Here is an 18,140-nt window from a genome sequence, read left to right as displayed (position 1 = left end):
TTGTGAGTATAATACTTTGTGTTGTGAGTATAATACTTTGTGTTGTGATTATAATACTTTGTGTTGTGATTATAATACTTTGGGTTGTGAGTATAATACTTTGTGTTGTGGGTTTACTACTTTGCGGTTATTGTTATCAAGAACATGATTATATATACATAATATAGTAGCTTAAGTTCAATCATAATAAATGCTAATTAACTTCTAGTTGATCCTGAGGAAAGGGGAAAAAATCCATCTGATGGCATCTCTAATTATGTCTGTATGGTACCGTATCTCTACTTATTTTCAGAAAGGGAAAATGAACGACATACTAAAAGGACATACGAAAGTCAATGGACTGTATTTCATTTTATCGGCATGATAGTTCATTATTCTATCAAGAATAAGACTGTGAGCCATGTGTACCTCTGCAGCCTTGAAAATCCTTCATATAGAGGCCTGTGGATAGATACAATGACCACATGAAGTTGAACATAGGGCATGTGCGTGTATGGATATGGAACATATATATATGGCACATTTAGGCTGGGTCACTATGGACAAGCTGAGCAGGAGGAAAGCAGTGTAATAAGCTCTGTCACAGTAAGCGGAGGTCACAGTGTTAATGTAAATATGAATAATATATCAGACGGAGGCCTGTTATTTACTAGTGCACAGTATGATACTCTGTATCACTATACCTTTTCCATGTAGCTCATTAATAATTCATGCAGGAATATATGATTCAGTATGAAGTCACAGCTAGGCCAGTCTCAATACATATAGGGAGGGCAATACCAGGCTCCCCATAGCTAGTTACACATGAACTGCTCCCTGTTCTACTGCATGGCAGTCTGCAGATATCAGAGCTCTATGGGAAGCAGCTGAGATTTCCTTGTCTCATTTCAAGTCTTTAAAGGGTCAAATGTACATGAAGACATAGACATCTTCCTTACATATATGATAAGCAAGTTCTGCTTTGTACTTGGTATTTTCTAGAAGGCTTCACTGTACGGGCCAAGACCCGACGGGGAGTGAGGGGTCAAAGGAAGTTTCTGTCCTTAATTGATTCCAAACCTTGTTGGCTAAAAGACATGTGTACTATCTGAGAATGCTACAACCTGTCCCTGTATTCTACTGCTCATGTTTCACTATGTCCTAGAAACAGCAAGCCAAGCAAAATGATATCTGAGGTCCATTGGTAGCCCCACAAGTCACCAGTTACCTGGTCTGTGTGATACCAGCACTTCCATCAGCCTGTGCCCTTCTTCCAGGACCGCATCCTTCAGAGAGCAATGACCGTCTACACTTTGCTTAAAGTTCTGCAAGAGATCAGAGCTATGGGTAAGGCACATGGAAGGACATGGGATCCGTACAAGGATGCATATAAGGCTTGTAAAGATGAACCAAGTTTTCTGATCAAAAATAGGAAGACTCACCACAACACACAGGGAGGTCAAGGTGCCCATGCCCTAGACCTTCAGCATGAGGAGAAACACCATAAAATTCTTGTGTAAATAAGTCAGCACAAGCAGGACCTCGGTCAATAGCTGCTGGTCATTATTTCATTAAAAGGTTTCAACACCCGTGACCCTATAACATACTGTAAGGATTACGTGCTTACATGGGGCACTTAGTCATAGGCTCATGATTAAGACTATGACTAAGTGCCCCATCTAGGCATGAAATGTGTCTTAGGTTTAGAATCTTTTAATAAAATAATGGACCGCAATTATTGACCGAGGTCCTGTTTGTGCCGGCTCATTTTCGCAAGAATTGTATGGTGTTTCTCCTTTACAATAACATCTAAATACATCTAAAGTAAAATTGCAGAAAGGAAGAAACCTAGAGGACCCTTCGACAAGTGGCCATTAGTCAAGGGGCTTTCTCAGTTTGTTTTCCATCCCCTTCCATAAAATATACCCTGCCAGTCAACATGACTGTATCTAAGGCTTATTAGCTTGATGAGGGAAACACAGTTATGTTAAAATCAACCAATAAAAATAAGTGGAATTTGCTTTAAGGAACAATGAGTCTCCAGTGGAGTTCTTGTCTCACCAAGTGTGTGTGCAGGTACAGCTGCAGGGCCTCTGTCTCTGGCTGGGGAGGGGTCCAGTTCTCTGTGGCTTCCATTGCATCCTGCAGCCAGTGGATAAATTTATCCAGCTTGGACACAAATCCCTAGGAAAGAAAATGAATTCATCAGCAGAACAAACAAATTACAACAGTGCCATCTAGTGCATTGTGTAGGGAATTAGCCTGGACAATTTAAATAGATTTATTCCACCATTGATTAACCCAAATTAATCATAGGAGGTTTATTGTAACATCCTTGAAATCCCATACCCAACAATGGCTTCTATTACTTTGTATATCCATTTATTGTTCCATAAATTGACATTTCTGCTGCCAAAATCCTATAGCTTATTTTTAATATGCCATATTTGTGGGACTGCATCGCTCTAGAATCCCTACAAAGTACCAGATGTTCGTTTCTGACAGTGGCGGAACTACCGGGGGAGCAGGGGGTGCGAGCAGGTCAGGGCCTGCACCCCCTCAGGGCCCCCCAGCAGCCCGCGCGCCATTGAAAGTGTGGGCCATATGGAGGGGCACGCACGCACCGGGCCCGCCCCCCTCTAGGAACGCTACTGGTTTCTGACGACAATTGTGTCTAAAACCCTTTAACCCCATTAACTCGGCTACTCCCTGCAGGAAGCCCATGGTCAACTAATTGAGAACTTGGGGAAAATATCCAATTTTCAATATTTGAATATGAGGAAAAGATCTGCTGTGCAAAGTGTAGTGAAATCTATACTTTGGGGCAGATTCACTAAAGGGCGAAGTGGCCGTCGCTAGCGAAAATTCGCCAGAAATCTCATCCGCAGAGACATCGCCAATTCACAAACAGGCGTAGAGGACAATTCACTAGCGTTAATTTAAACCATATCGACAGACGTCTTTTCGCTCTGTGGAAGGGTCGTTACTCCGCAAATTCACAAAGATGTCAATTACTTGCCACCTTACTTTGCCACCTCCAACCACACGAACTGATGAAATGAAGCCACATCTACGTCAATCTTATATCAGTGACATCATATCCTGTATGCTGGAAATTTATTAAAGTTGTAAAAAACGCTGGAGACTTTTCTTTCTTTAGAGCGGGATTGCCTTCAAAAGTCCAAGATTTATGTGTGAACAATTTTTTTATGGGTGGGCTCATGTTTAGGGCATTAGAGAATTCTTCGGTCTCTATTATGGCTCATTGGACACGTGTTTGAAAAGTGGCCACCTCATGCAATTGCACCAACATCACTAATAAAGACGTCCATACTATTTTAGGTACCTGCCTTATTCAAATGAACCTAAGCGTAAGAGTGCTAGTGAAGTTTCGCTAGGCAGAAATGAACACTAGCGAAAATTCGCTATGAAATGCTCGCCCAGCCAGTGTAACGCTAGCAAAAATTCGCCAACGTTCGGCTGCTGAGACGCAACTTTGCATTTTAGTGAATTAGCGTAGTGGTAACGAATCTGCACCTGGCAAAGTGGCGCGAACTGTGGTGAATACGCCCATTAGTGAATTTGCCCCATTGTGTCCATGCCCCAAACACCAAGGCCACTTTTCAAAAACACACCCCATTTCCCGGCAGCTTAAGATTGTCCTGGGCCCGGCAGCTCTTAACTGTTAAGGGGGGCCCAGCTAATCCAGGTAGCACAGTACAGCCGTGAGGCCCGGGACAATTGTATCCCCAGTGCCCCACTTAAAGTGATACTGACACTAATAAACTACGTTTTAAAATATGAATGTAAATTAAAAGTTACCTATAGGTCATGTTGATTATTATTTGTCAACCTCACTGTTCCATTTCAGTCTGTCAGTAAGCTTGGGCGAATTTGACCCATCTCGATTCGCCAAAAATTCGCTGCTGGCAAAATGTCGCCTATGCTCATTAAAGGCTATGGGCGTCATTTTTTTTTTGAAGCACAATGCCATACAAGTCTATGGGCTTCATTTCCACGGCGAAACAAGAAGAAAAAATTCGTTCATCCCCGTGTCAGTTAAAGTTTGTAGCAAACAAGCAGTCAGCACGATGATTGTCGCCTCTTTATAGGGGTAGTGCACGTTCTTCAGTGGTCACTTTCCACTAATATCACAAATGGGAACGTCAGGAACAGCAACACACAATAATCTTCTTATTAAAAAGCCTTAAAAGCTTTAGGGCGTCACAGCAACATTTCAGGCCGTGCGGCCTTTTATCAAGCTTGATAAGTTTCTAATGCTGACAGACTCCTGCTGCACAAATATGGCAGCCCCCTCATAGACGGACATGGGGAGTCAGACCGGTAAAGTAAAAACATTGTGCAAAGTCAATATTATGATAGATGTAAAAAAAAGCTTTAATTCTGCTGAAGTAGGCGCAGAACCGCCATAGGAGCTGAAGCCGAAGATAAGAAAACTTGAAAGGTAATTTCTGCTGAATACCAATGGTCTGTTTCTTTCTTTCTTTTTTTTTTAAACCCCTGCCTTCAACATTTTTTATATTTATGGGGGGTGGGGATGGTCACCAATTTTTTTGTTACTTGTAGAGGGGCAGACAGTTTTGTTGAACAGGAGTCTGTCAGCATTAGAAACTTATCAAGCTTGATAAAAGGCCGCACGGCCTGAAACGTTGCTGTGATGCCCTAAAGCTTTTTAAGGCTTTTTAATAAGAAGATTATTGTGTGTTGCTGTTCCAGACGTTCCCATTTGTGATATTAGTGGAAAGTGGCCACTGAAGAACGTGAATTCTGATGGCAGCCTTGGTTGTGTGCATCAACCATTTCTATACTGGGCTAATAATTAGCTAATTGAAAGTGCTAGTTTGCTACAGGGTGTCTGGGAGTTTGTATAAGAGGGTGCCAGGGAGTGTGTGTGTACTAGAGGGGTGTCTGGGAATGTGTGCTAGAAGAGACTTATTCTCTTAGTTGGTAGGGAGGTCCAGGCCCCTTCCAGACTGAGTATATGCATTGTCCAATGAGTACAATATTACGGTAAAGACTACTCAGAGGTAGGGTCGGACTGGTGCAGGGCCGCCATCAGAAATCATTATATAGTGAATAAAGTCAGAACTCACCCTTTATAAGGATATAATTTACAAGATATTCATGGCTTTTGTGTATTATATACTTATTAACGGTGAGTTCTGACGTCATTTCTGTCACATGACTCACTGAAACTTGTGTATTATAATAAATAAAGTATGAGGATATTAGAAGTCACCTCGGAGTTCCATGACCTGTATAAAAACACTCGGCCTTCTGCATCTTGTTTTTATATGGTCATGAAACTCCTCGGTAACTTATAAAATCTTTATAATTTACAAGAAGGGGTACTTTATTCACTATATATTGTGATAAAGGTTTATTTATCCTTTAACGGAATCCAGCCCTCAAGCACACTATAGTAATAATCATCCCACTACATGTAACAAGTTGGACAGCACTGGGCTAACCTAACATTAGGTACAAGACTGCTGCTTTGATGTGTAGAACAACAGTACAAATGAATGTAGAACCTCACCTGGATTCTGTCCCACACATGCCGATCGTTGTCCTGTCTCTGTATGTCCCACATGAGCTTCTGTATGAGTTCTGCTCTGTTCTGCCGTTTGCTGCTTATTGAACCTGCCAGCTGTGGTGTTGATTGGCCACTGCTATTCAAATAAGAGGCCAGGTCACTGGGGGTGCTGGGGGAGAGGCAACGAGGAGAACTGGGACCAATCTCAGAGCCTGAGCTGATCTCCCAATCTTCCACATCCCTAAAGGGTGGCTGCGAGTCCTCGGGTGCAGGAGACACTAACTGGGAAAGGCTTCCAAGGCGCAGGGCAAGGACATCAGTCTGCAGGTGGGAAGGAAGTGCCAAGAACTCATCTGATCCATACCAGTTGCTGGTCTCTTGGTCCTGGGGTGGAGAGTCCAGTGTTTGGTGGTCTTCCCACATCTCTGTTGTGTTTACTTTTTGTGTTCTATGTGGGGGAGTCTTTGCGCTGGGGGACTTTGCTGTGTCTAGGCACTGTGGATTTGCACTGTCTAAGTCTTTGCTACCTTGCATTCTTCTTGCCTTTTCATCCTCTGCCTCTAGGTGACTTCTGGATGTTGTAGGAGCAGTGGGAGTGTATGGAGGTGTCAGTGTGAGAGTTAGGTGGTGTCGAGGTGAGGAAGGACATGGAGGCTGAGAGAAGTTAATTTCTACAGATGTCCCAAAACACCCTGCTTGTCCAAAATGGCCAGCATCATTTAGGAAAAGACCTCTCTTGGGAAGCGAAGGGCGGGTCGGCGAGTCACCTCCATGATCACTGCTGTCTTGCAGGGGTCTTTTAGGGGTGGTACTTTCAGCCAGAGGAAGTGCTCTTGGGGGCTGCTGTCCTGATTCCTCTGTATTTATGGGGATACAGTCATTCTCTTGCTCATTCACGAGCTGCTCATTGCATTCAGGGGCAACACTCAACAGGCTAGGACCCTTGACCAGATCTGGAAACTCTTGTTGCATAGCGACGTATGTCCAGGCCTGTAGTGGCTTGGCAGGTTGCATGTGGTTCTCCTCTTCCCGGGGGCTGTAATCTGATAATTCATAGGCTGTGATCCCGCAGTCCAAGGAGAGGTAATCTGTGGGGCATCTAATGGTCAGTTGACCTGAACAGTCTACCTCTGTCAGAGCATCAAGCCTGTCCTGTAAGAGGAGTGAAAGATTTTAGTTATTTTTGGCTTTTGTGGGTTAAACAAAGCCCCAGTATAACATTTCTAAAGCTAACTTTCTTTCCCATGTCATAGACATCCAGTTGGTCCTCAGTGTGTCCAGGGTATTTATTTCCTTTTCCAGGGTAAAGTTGGTTTTAATAGTAATTCCGCATTTGCCCACTAGAGGGTAGGGTAAATTGGTATAAAAGAGAGAGTACATATGTGCTCAAGGCTCTTTTCCTGGATCCCACCTAACGCAGATGTGGGTACAGGATTGGGCTGGTGTCAGGCCCATTGGGGAAAGATTAGTCAGTGGTAGAATTGAAAGTGCCTATGTTTCAGTAAAGAGGTTCATTGTTGGAGAAGCACCTGGATTGCAGTTTATTTCCAACATGGCTGAGCTGTACTCAGAAATCAACCAAGGGATCTCCTGGAGTGAAATGATAAGGTAATATTGCACCTCATGATAAGGTAATATTGCACCTCACTGGGAGTTGCCAATAGTTTAAAGGAAAACTATACCCCCAAAATGAATACTTAAGCAACAGATAGTTTATATCAAATTGAATGACATATTAAATAATCTTACCAAACTGGAATATATATTTACATAAATATTGCCCTTTTACGTCTCTTGCCTTGAACCACCATTTCATGACTCTATCTGTGCTGTCTCAGAGATCACCTGACCAGAAATACTACAACACTAACTGTAACAGGAAGAAGTGAGGAAGCAAAAGGCAGAACTCTGTCTGTTAATTGGCTCATGTGACCTTACATGTGGTTTGTATGTGTACACAGTGAATCCTACGATCTCAGGGGGCGGCCCTTATTTTTTAAAATGGCAATTTTCTATTTATGATTACCCAATGGCACATACTACTAAAAAAGTATATTATTATGATAATGGTTCATTTACATGAAGCAGGGTTTTACACATGGGCTGTTTTACTCAGTATCTTTTAATAGAGACCTACATTGTTTGGGGGGTATAGTTTTCCTTTAAGAGTGGCCGTGTACTCTGCAGCAGCATACACCTGTATCATACCATTACTATCATTTTATAGCACATCCACAGGTGGGCTATACGCATCACTGATTATAAATCACTAACCTCTGAAAATATACAGTGCATTTTATCATATGAATTACGGCTCTTGTATAAAATAATATTATTGTAGATTACACATAGGAGGAATTTGAACTCTAGAATGATACTACAAGTAGCTCCTAGCTCTTTTAGGTTTATTCTTCCCCTCTTCTCAACCTCCTCCACCAAACGCTTGTACCAAGTGACCCGGAAGCCCCCACAAAGCTCCACTTGCCTCCTGGTTTTCCTGGGTGAATGCCTGCAGAATATCCGTTTGGCGGGTGTAGTTGCCGTTGCTGTCCTGTAGCCCCTGGAGGATCCTCTCCCTGAGCACAAGCACAGACACCCGGAGCTGGTGCCACAGCAGCTGGACCGTGTGGATATCAACTATAACATTGACAGAGTATGAGAGGAGCTTCAGGGAGAACTCTGTGTCCAGCAGGGCGTGGATCTGTTCCACATGGTCTGAGATGTCCTCGCATATTTCCTGCAATAAGGAAAAAGAAGAGGAAAAAGCAATCAGAGATGGGCATTGGTGGGAAATGATGGAGGGGAGTAATGTAAGATTTCAAAATAATTGCATGTATACAGGCAAAACAGGCTTCCATTGTTAGAAGGTATAACATCAACTATGCGGCCACAGGTTGTACAATGCTATAGTATAGAGCAGTGATCCTAAACCAGTGGCTCCTGAGCAACATGCCCCTTGGATGTTGCTCTCAGTGGCCTCAAAGTAGGTTTTTTCCCCCGAATTGCAGGTTTGGAGGTAACTTTTGGTTGCATAAAAACCATATGTGCCACCAAACAATGCCTCCTATAGGCTGCCAGTCCACAGAGGGACTATAAAATAGCCAATCACAGTCCTTATTTGCTACCTCGGGAACTTTTATCATGCTTGTGTTGCTCCCCAACTCGTTCTTTATTTTAATGTGGCTCACAGGTAGAAAAGCTTGGGAACCCCTGGTATAGAGTTTCTCCTGCTATTGCATTTTCATTAAAGTTAAGCTATGTTATGGATATATGGAGAGCTATCCAAAGTGCTTGGTTTCTCCTGCCATGTCACCCTACAGTTCCACTGTCACTTTCCAGGGAGATATGATCCCCACTTCTGTTTCTGATACTGATACTACAGGAGCTGTTGCACTACCTGCTATGAATGTAAGAAATGTATATATGGTATATTACTCTAGTGACAACTGCTTCTCTTGAGGGCCATGCTATGTAGAATCTAAAGATATTTTTTTCTGATAAGGTGCAAACTTAAAGGAACTGTATTATAAGTTGCTGCCCCACTTTTGGCACGAAAGGAGTTTGTCCCATTTCTGTTTCCACCAACTGGCGGCCAGAAGGGAAAGAATAACAGTATCACTGCAACCATAAGAGCTTGCAATCCAAAGTGAAGCTGAGCCATAAACTAGCTTGCACATGTAGGAGAGTGACAGTGGGCAGCCTCCCTGGCTTGAGCATGTTCCAGAGCAGATGACACAAGGGGACAGCTGTCATTACACTTTCTCAGCTGTCGGGGCATTTTCCTGATAAACATCCCAAACACACAGAGATATTTCAGCTGCCAGCTGAGGAGGGGGCTTCACTGGGCACAGGGGCTGCGCGTGCACTTAGGGGAAAGCACTTTACTTTCTGCATTAAAAACATTTGCATTTTGTATACTGTATTCTTAAAGCCAGAGATTCCATACAGACACATAAACCAACGCTACAATGGCCCCTGTAGTGCAGGAATCAAGACAGCTTGTGTATAACCTACAGTAGCAGGAAGGTAAGTACAGTACAAAGTAGCTCTTCCCTACAGAATAGATCTCACAGCAGAATTGCACACCAACAGACGCCCTACCTGGTTTCAAGTGGCAGGCAAACCCCCCGACACCTTGTCTGCCAGTCAGATCACACTCTTCTCATTTATTGTCTCTGCCTGCGTCTGGAAGACCCTCAGTCTCAACCATCTTCTGCAAACAAGCAACCACTCGCTGCCCCTCCCCAAGGCTATTTTAGGATCTGATCTCTCACCAAAGAGTATGTGACAGAGACTGGGAGAGACCCTTAACCCCTGCTGCACTGCAATGTAATGGTTAACCTTGTAGTGTTACATAGGAAGCCACTGATACTAGTAATGGCAGGGGAGAATTTATTTAACCTTGAACCATGTGGAAATGGAAAGTTTTACAATCGTCCGCTGTTATTATGTTTGTGTACAGCATATGCACTGCATTAACATAGAAGTCTCTGTGTTAGCACATAAGGCTTCTGTATTAGCACAGGACACTCTGTATTAGAGCAGAAGACTCTGTATTAGCATAGGAGGTTCTGTATCTGAGCAGAATGCTCTGTATTGGCATAGGAGGCTCTGTATTGGCACAGAAGGCTCTGTATTGGCACAGAAGGCTCTGTGTTAGAGCAGAAAGCTCTGTATTGGTGAAGGAAGCTCTGTATTGGCACATAACACTCTGTATTAGAGCAGAAGGCTCTGTATTGACATAGGAGGCTCTGTATTGGCACAGAAGGCTCGGTGCTAGAGCAGAAAGCTCTGTATTGGCATATGAGGCTCTGTCTTGGCACAGAAGGATCTGTATTGGCTCAGATGGCTCTGTGTTAGAGCAGAAGGCTCTGTATTGGCATATGATGCTCTGTCTTGGCACAAAACATTCTGCATTAGAGCAGAAGGCTCTGTATTGACAAATAACACTCTGTATTAGAGTAGAAGACTCTGTATTGGCACATGAGGCTCTGTATTACAGCAGATTGAGCAGAAAGCTCTGTATTGGCATATAATACACAAAAGCCATGAATATCTTGTAAATTATATCCTTATAAACGGTGAGTAGTGATGTCATCAGTTATAAACGGTGAGTAGTGATGTAATTTCTGTCACATGGCTCACTAAAATTTGTGTATTATAATTAATAAAGTACCCCCAGTTGTAAAATATGAGGATATTATAAGTTACCTCGGAGTTCCATGACCTGTATAAAAACACTAGGCCTTCGGCCTCGTGTTTTTATATGGTCATGAAACTCCTCGGTAACTTATAATATCCTTATATTTTACAAGAGGGGGTACTTTATTCACTATATAATACTCTCTGTATTGGCACATAACACTCTGTTTTAGAGCAGAAGGCTCTGTACTGGCATAGGAGGCTCTGTGTTAGCATTGGAGGCTCTGTATTGGTACAAAAGGCTCTGTATTAGAGCAGAATACTCTGTATAGGCACAGAAAGCTCTTTATTAGCATAGAAGGCTTTGTGTTGGCACAAAAGTATCTCTGATAGAGCAGAAGGCTCTGTATTGACACATAAAGCTCTGCTTCATTTGACACAATTTAAATATTGTCATTTTCTTGTGAATACAAATGTACAGTTGGAATGCAAGGTTGCTTTGTAGCTATTGGTCAGCTGAAGATAATGTGAAGTGTAGTTTCACAGTTGTCATGTGCTGCCTAGTGAAAGAATCGGAATCAATAATCAATAATCTGATCTCAGAATAGGGCCTTGTCATCAGCATAGTGCTGCTCTTGTAAACTACAGTTTATGACACCTTTACAAAGCATTCTGGGAATTGTAGTTCTTGGTATCAGGGGTGACAGTTTTACAGAAATGGTATCCCAACTGGATTATTATGCTGTATAAATTAACAGTGTGGGATTGTTTATGTAGTAGTAGTCTGAGTGTTATGTTTATGTCGCCTGTACGTTGGCACATTAGTGCTTCATTTGAAGCTGAGACTAAGATCCCTCTTAGGCCCAATTATTGCTTGGCTACAATCCATGTGCAGCCAAATGCAGACAGCACCCTCCAATCAGGTTATTTATATATCAGGAGTACAATTAGACACTTGTCTGCACTTGTACTGAGGCACCAGAAATCTGTGAGCCTGGATGGGCAGTGGTTTGAATGGCAGAAGGGAAGATAACGAATACAGGATCTGAAAATAATATTCAAGCCTCAGCCATTCTTGAGAAGTGAGTGGGGTGACACAAGTAAGGTTGGACTGGGCCTGCAGGACACTGGGAAAAAACCTGCAAAGCCCTGCCAACCCAGACCCGATCCTTGCCTGCCTCTCCACAGTCGCTGCCATCCATCACTTGATTGAGGCTAAATAAGTATAAGGTGCATGTGGGGAAGGGGCTGGCGGTGGGTAAGCAGGTGGGTGGCAGGGGCCTGTCTAACTGCAAGTAGATCCGGAGGAAGGCAAATAAAACTCCACTTGAAGCCTCTCCAATTTGCAAAAAAATTTGGAAATAAATTCCATTCTGTATTCCCTCATTTGCTAAAAAGCCATCCAACCCCTTCTTAAAGCTACAGTATCTAATGTATTAGCCTGTACGACTGATTCAGGGAGAAAATTCCACATCTTCACAGCTCTCACTGTAAAAAAAACCTGAATATTAAGATGGAACCTCCTTTCATCTAATCAGAATGGGTGACCTTGTGTCAGCTGGAAACCTACCTACTGGTAAATAAAGCATTAGAGAGATTATTATATGATCCCCTTATCTGAAACTTTGGGCCGGTGCAATAAGTCTAGTATGTAAAATATGGCATTTTTAATCATATTAATTCCTAGGGTTTAGTTATCCTTTAAAGGGATTCCCCTGTTTTTTGTCTTCCATATGCGCAGTGAGCATTCAATGACATCACTACACATTGTGCGCAAGTGCAGTCATGTCACTAGGAACCCCCTGTAAGCCACGCCTACAAAATGTTGTCTTTTAAACCTTGATGTATCTGCTGCTCCCTAAAAGTTTACTTGGGAAAGGGAATATGGCTAGACAAGAGTTAACAAGGGACGGGGATGATTATAAAGGGGAGATGTTTTGGTTAACAGAGCACTGGTGTCTCCCTCCAGTATCCCATTCACCACTGCACCCAAACTGTACTGCCACTTTAATGGAAACTGTATTAATACTAATTCTCTCATAAAGATAATGTATTTTCCATTTAAATGTAGAAAGAAAAACTTCACAGGATCCATTGTCAGAGAGCCTTTAGCTTCCGTGTTTTTGTTCTATGGAGAAATAAAGGATCAAAGCAACTGCTGTAGATATAATACACGGCACAGAAAGAAGAGAATGATAGAACAGTTGCATCAGGAAGGTTAGAGCCAGGTGGGCTAAAAGGAGCCAGAAAACAATCCACTGTAACATTCAAGGTTCTGTGGATAAATGAATCCTTTGTGTGTGGCATCAGTTGGTTTACAAGGAGATACTCAGAAAGGTAACAGTTATGGTGCAACCCTAGTGCCAGCACCGGAGATCTGACTCACAGAACTTGCTCAAAGTGCTTCTAGGGAGCCAATCAACATAAAGTGCTAATTATACCCAGCTGCTAATCACAGTGTCATTAGATGGAAAATGTATCACACCGATTAGCAGCTAGCTCACTGACTGAGCAAAAATGAATATGAAAAAAAAAAGCTATAAATGCTATGATTTCTATTAAATACGTGTAATAGTTTCAACGCTAGATGGGGCTATTTCCAACCTTAAGACTATACTTCTCTTTTGACCTATGTACTATATGTTACAGGGCAAGCCTTTTGAAATAAAAAAACAAAACAAAAGTGGCATAAAGGTGATACCTTTGTTGGCTAACTAATATAATCATAGCAAGCTTTCAGAACATTTTAGTTCCTTTTTCAAGCTGATTATAATGAAGCTGCGGAGTTCTCTGGTGTATATAATTCAGCTCAGAGGTCAAATGACCTAGTTCTTTTTGTGAGATGCAGAAATATTAATATTAAAGGAAAACAAAAGGATAAATTATTGGGAAGGGATACCATGAAGTATTTAGCAAGGTACTGCAAATCAGTCAAAAATAAAAAATTGTTCAAATAAGACACTGAGGGTCATTTATAAAGTCCGCGCGGTACAGATTGGTTCGCAAAGTGAATATATTTGCCCTGCGCATGGGTATATTAATAAAGCTGAATAAGAGGGTGCAAACAGAATTGCGATTTTTTTTTTTTTTGCAATGCGAATGTCTGTAGGAGCTTTTTAAATATGTCACAATTCGCAAATTGTGAATATTTATGCGCACTCTCTGTGACTCAATTGCGCCACATCTTTGGTGGCGGATAAAATATTCGCAAAACAGTTTCGCAAATTGCGAATTTAAGTTGCTGTCAACGCTATTTTCGCGCACAACAACCTCGCACATTGGGTGCGCTCGCGTCTCATTTGCGCGCCATTTGCGAAAATGTATTCACAATGCGACTTCGCAAAAACCGGAAAGATGGCCAGAGCAGTGCGATATATGTGCGCTCAGGAAAAAACATGCGCAATACAATCATTCGCGAAAAATATGCACTGCGCGAACTTTATAAATGACCCCCACTATGTGAAATGCATTGCTGTGTTTTAGACCTCTCACTATTGATTCCTGTACAAAAAAAACAATTCACAAGACTTGAGAGATTGCTATTCATTTATATAGAGGTATAACAGAGATTGGATTTATAGGGTGTGTACAGGCAACGGTCAGCCTTTTATAGCAGGAGGTTTATCTTTTCATCAAGCGGCAATCATGGCACTTAAACAACTGCAAATTATTAATCCTACATGTGTTTTTATCGCTATGTTACAATACTCTGCAAAGCTTGGATCTAGCACACACATTATATCAATGATTTGCAATCCAATCAGCTAGACTTTTCATGTAATTCCCAAAGTAACCACAAGATAGTGCACGGGACTATCATAGTCTCAATTTTAAACAAGTAACTAGGTGAGATTTAATAAGTGTTCTATTTTGCATTGGATTTGCAGACATGAGGGTATGAGCCAAGCCTGAAGATATACAAAAAGAATGGTGTCACTGTTCCCTATGTGTTCATCGGAGGAAAATATTCACAAATGTCGCACCCCTCCAGGGAGACCAATTGAGTTTAGGTATAGCCTTTACACTCCTGTCCCCATGCGGAAGGTTTGGCTTGCATAAAGGAGATTTTGCTAAATAATTTGTCAAAGCAGAAGATTTTTTTTATAATGGATTTTATTGGCAAGCTCAGGATATGTCATTGGGGGCGATGGTCACCGCCTATTTTGCCAATATTTTTGTGTCCCCTGGAAAACGAATTCTTTTTTTGGAAATAGAATGATTTTGCCCCTCTCTCTAGTAGAAACAGTATCTCTAAAGCATTCGAATGGTCCAGATTAGAACTGAACTGAACTTTTTATAGATGTTAAAATCACGATACATAGATATATATATATATATAAAATAAATACCAATCTATACACAGAAAGGCAGTAGACAGGAATAATTTGTTAAGTAAAAAAAATGTCCATAGCCCTAAAGTAATATGTACAACAGCAAATAGTCCGTTCACGTGTGCTAAAAGAATTGACTGCTGATTCTATATGATAGTTTGGAAAACTGTATCAAGAACCTCGTCCATTTTGCTATTAAGGAAGCCACAACTTAAATGGTGCACTTCACCCTTAAGAAAAACACAAAGTTGGTACTTTTCCCTGTTTAAAGTGCAATTGCTGTTCCTCCAGCATTAAGAGTAAATCGATTTACCATCCAACAAAGATTATGAAATGGGTGAAAAAGCATATGCCACATGTAACTCCTCCTATGTAGTGTACTTGCTAAAATGTTTGTGTATAACAGGCAGACCACAAGGGAAAAAGAAATCAGTATCCAGGAAAATTAAATAAGTATTTCAACCAAATACCAAAACAGATACCCATGTCTCTCAACATTTTGATGAGTATGTTCCTAACCCTGAATGGCTTAACTGGTGAGTTCTGGAAGAGGTGACCCCAGAAATGAAAGGGGGTGACAAGAAGAAAGGACTCTGAATGCAAGAAGGCACACGGACATGCAGGGGCCTCCATCAGGGCTGTGCTGCACTTTCCAAATTAGCCGGGCCCCCCTTAACAGTGCAGAACCACCAAAGTCCTAAATATCCGAAGCCAAAGCCATGAAAAGACCAGAAGCACCGAAGACCCAAAGCAGTAAAAATGGAGCCAAAGCTCTGAAAATAAAGAAAGAAGCCTAAGGTAAGTTCCACTGAACATCAATGTTTTTTTTTTTAATTTTATTTAACCCCTGGCCACCAATGTATTATTTTACTATATAGGCCCCTGCCACCAATGTTTTTTTTATATATTCTATAGGGCCACTGACCAACAATTTTTCTTTTTAAGTTGTAAGGGCGGCCATGGCCACCAATGTTTTTTTAAAAATTTTAATGGGTGGGTGGGGACCAGGAGGCCTAGAAAATGTTGTTGTACGGGGCCCCGTGATTTCTGATGGCGGTCCTGATGACATGCATTAATACCTCATGGGTTAATGGTACTTGGATCTTGAAAGGTTTCTTGTAAGTCTGATCTGTTATCAGATCTGTGTGTGTTATTTTTCTTCTGCAGGTGCTGAATACAGAACACATCAGAAAGCATAGTCACATAATGATAACGGCAAGACTAATAACGCTGGTATGGTACATAAGTGGTACATGTATAATGTATATATAGTCATTTTTTAGATGCAGTTCCTGGTATCCCCTCATGTGAATATGTTATTCCTAGGTTATTTTGTCAACTAATCATAATGTAGGTTGTACTTGTCCTTTATTCATATTAGGGATGCACAGAATCCAGGATTCGAGTTCGGGTTTCGGCCAGGATTCAGCTTTTTTCAGCAGGATTTGGATTCGGCCGAATCCTTGGGCCTGGAAGAACCAAGTCCGAATGCCAATTTGCATATGTAAATTAGGGGCAGGTAAGGAAATCACATGACTTTTCACCACAAAAGAAGATTTTTTTCCACTTTTTCCCCTTCCTGCCACTAATTTGCATATGCAAATTCGGATTCGGTATTTGGCCCAATCTTTCACCAAGGATTCGGGGATTCGGCCGAATCCCAAATAGTGGATTCAGTGCATCCCTAATTCATATACTGTACAGACCATAATGAGACTGTAATGTACTAGTGTTCTACAGACACTAATGGACTGTGGTTTATCTGGCAAGCTCATAAAGGCACATGGGGTGTGACTGTGGGTTTATAAAGTTCACTATGTTCTGTATTATACGCACTCCATTCATTCATTCACTATAAGACAGAACATTGGAAACCTTCTGTTGTCCAGTCACTGACCAATGTATGCTGGAGTCCAGTACATATAAATAAAATATACATCAATAAATACATGAGCGAGCACTGCATGGAATGAACTGACCTCCAGCTTTAAATATAAGGGATAATTTACAAATCCCCAGGGCACAAGTGAAAGAGCACTAAGGGATGCAAGAGTTTGCCCCCTGGGCCCCGCCCACACTGGCACCCAAGCCCCACCCCATATCCCGCCCACTCCACATCACAGTTAAAAGACCACACAGACATCAGAGCTAAAAAAATAACCCCCCCCCCACACACAAGTTATAAAAAGGTATTGATGGTCAGGGCCCCCTTATAAATTAAAAAAAAACCATTAGCGCCAGGGCCCCCCTTACAAGTTAAAAATAATTGGGGCCCCAAAAAATATTTTTTAAAAAAACATTAGTGCCAGGGCCCCCCTTACAAGTTAAAAAAAAATTGGGGCCCCAAAAAACATTTTTAAAAAAAATATTGGTGGCAGGGGCCTATAGAATATTAAAATAATCCATTGGTGGCCAGGGGATTAAAAAAAAACACCCACACACAAATTGGTGTTCATTAGAATTGAACTCATGGCTTCAGGACTTCAAGTTCACCTCCTTTCGTGACTTTGGGTCTTTCGCCGCTCCAGGCTTTTTTTTGTGACTTTGGGTCTTTTAGCCGTTTTGGGACTTCGGCTGTTTTTGTGGCTTCAGGTCCTTTGGTTGTTTGGCTTTTCGGCACTTCCGCATTCGGGACTTGAGAAATGGCCGCACGGCTCGGGCGCTCATAAGGGGGGCAGGGCTTTTTCAAAACTGCAGCACTACCGGGTCCCCCTTCATGCCTGGGCCCGGGACACTTGTCCCCCCTGTCCCCCCCTGATGGTGGCCCAGTACTCGTTTATGCCCCAGGGATTGCTGCATCAAGCACTGCATCAGAATTCTGGCACTTGGTGCAGAAAGCAGCATTAGGAGGTGCCCCAACTTTGTCTTTACAGCCTGCCTTAAACACAGCTGCTTGTAAATGACCCCCAAGTTAGGGCAGGTGGTGGGGCACCTACCTGCCTCCCTCCTTCCATCCGTCTTAAATAGAGGGTTGTCTGACACAGATAGTACTCAATCTTTTGTGCAAAGAGCAAACATACGACCTATTGCAGCATTTTCTGCACACGGTGTCCTGCATTGTAAATAGCCCCTATAATGTTACTGAAATATTTGTTGAGATCCATGATCTCTATAAAAGAAAGAAAAAAAGC

At 42.1% G+C, this 18,140-nt stretch overlaps 2 protein-coding genes across 2 annotated transcripts in view; one reads left to right on the top strand and one right to left on the bottom strand.

The window, feature by feature from the left end:
• The window catches only part of LOC108700312, a 782,191-nt gene that overhangs the window by 679,148 nt on the left and 84,903 nt on the right, over positions 1 to 18,140 (top strand). The window lies entirely within an intron of this gene.
• The window catches only part of LOC108700313 (A-kinase anchor protein 6), a 117,357-nt gene that overhangs the window by 79,297 nt on the left and 19,920 nt on the right, over positions 1 to 18,140 (bottom strand). The window contains exons 3-6 of the mRNA XM_018233403.2: positions 8,022 to 8,273; positions 5,540 to 6,688; positions 2,041 to 2,163; positions 1,208 to 1,304 (exon numbers count right to left, since the gene is read on the bottom strand). Coding sequence (XP_018088892.1) covers positions 1,208 to 1,304; positions 2,041 to 2,163; positions 5,540 to 6,688; positions 8,022 to 8,273 — 1,621 coding nt within the window. The remainder of the gene's footprint in view (positions 1 to 1,207; positions 1,305 to 2,040; positions 2,164 to 5,539; positions 6,689 to 8,021; positions 8,274 to 18,140) is intronic.

Source organism: Xenopus laevis, chromosome 8S (genome assembly GCF_017654675.1).
Source record: "Xenopus laevis strain J_2021 chromosome 8S, Xenopus_laevis_v10.1, whole genome shotgun sequence".
In the NCBI taxonomy this organism is placed as follows: Eukaryota; Metazoa; Chordata; class Amphibia; order Anura; family Pipidae; genus Xenopus; species Xenopus laevis.
This window is presented reverse-complemented; position numbering and strand designations above follow the sequence as displayed.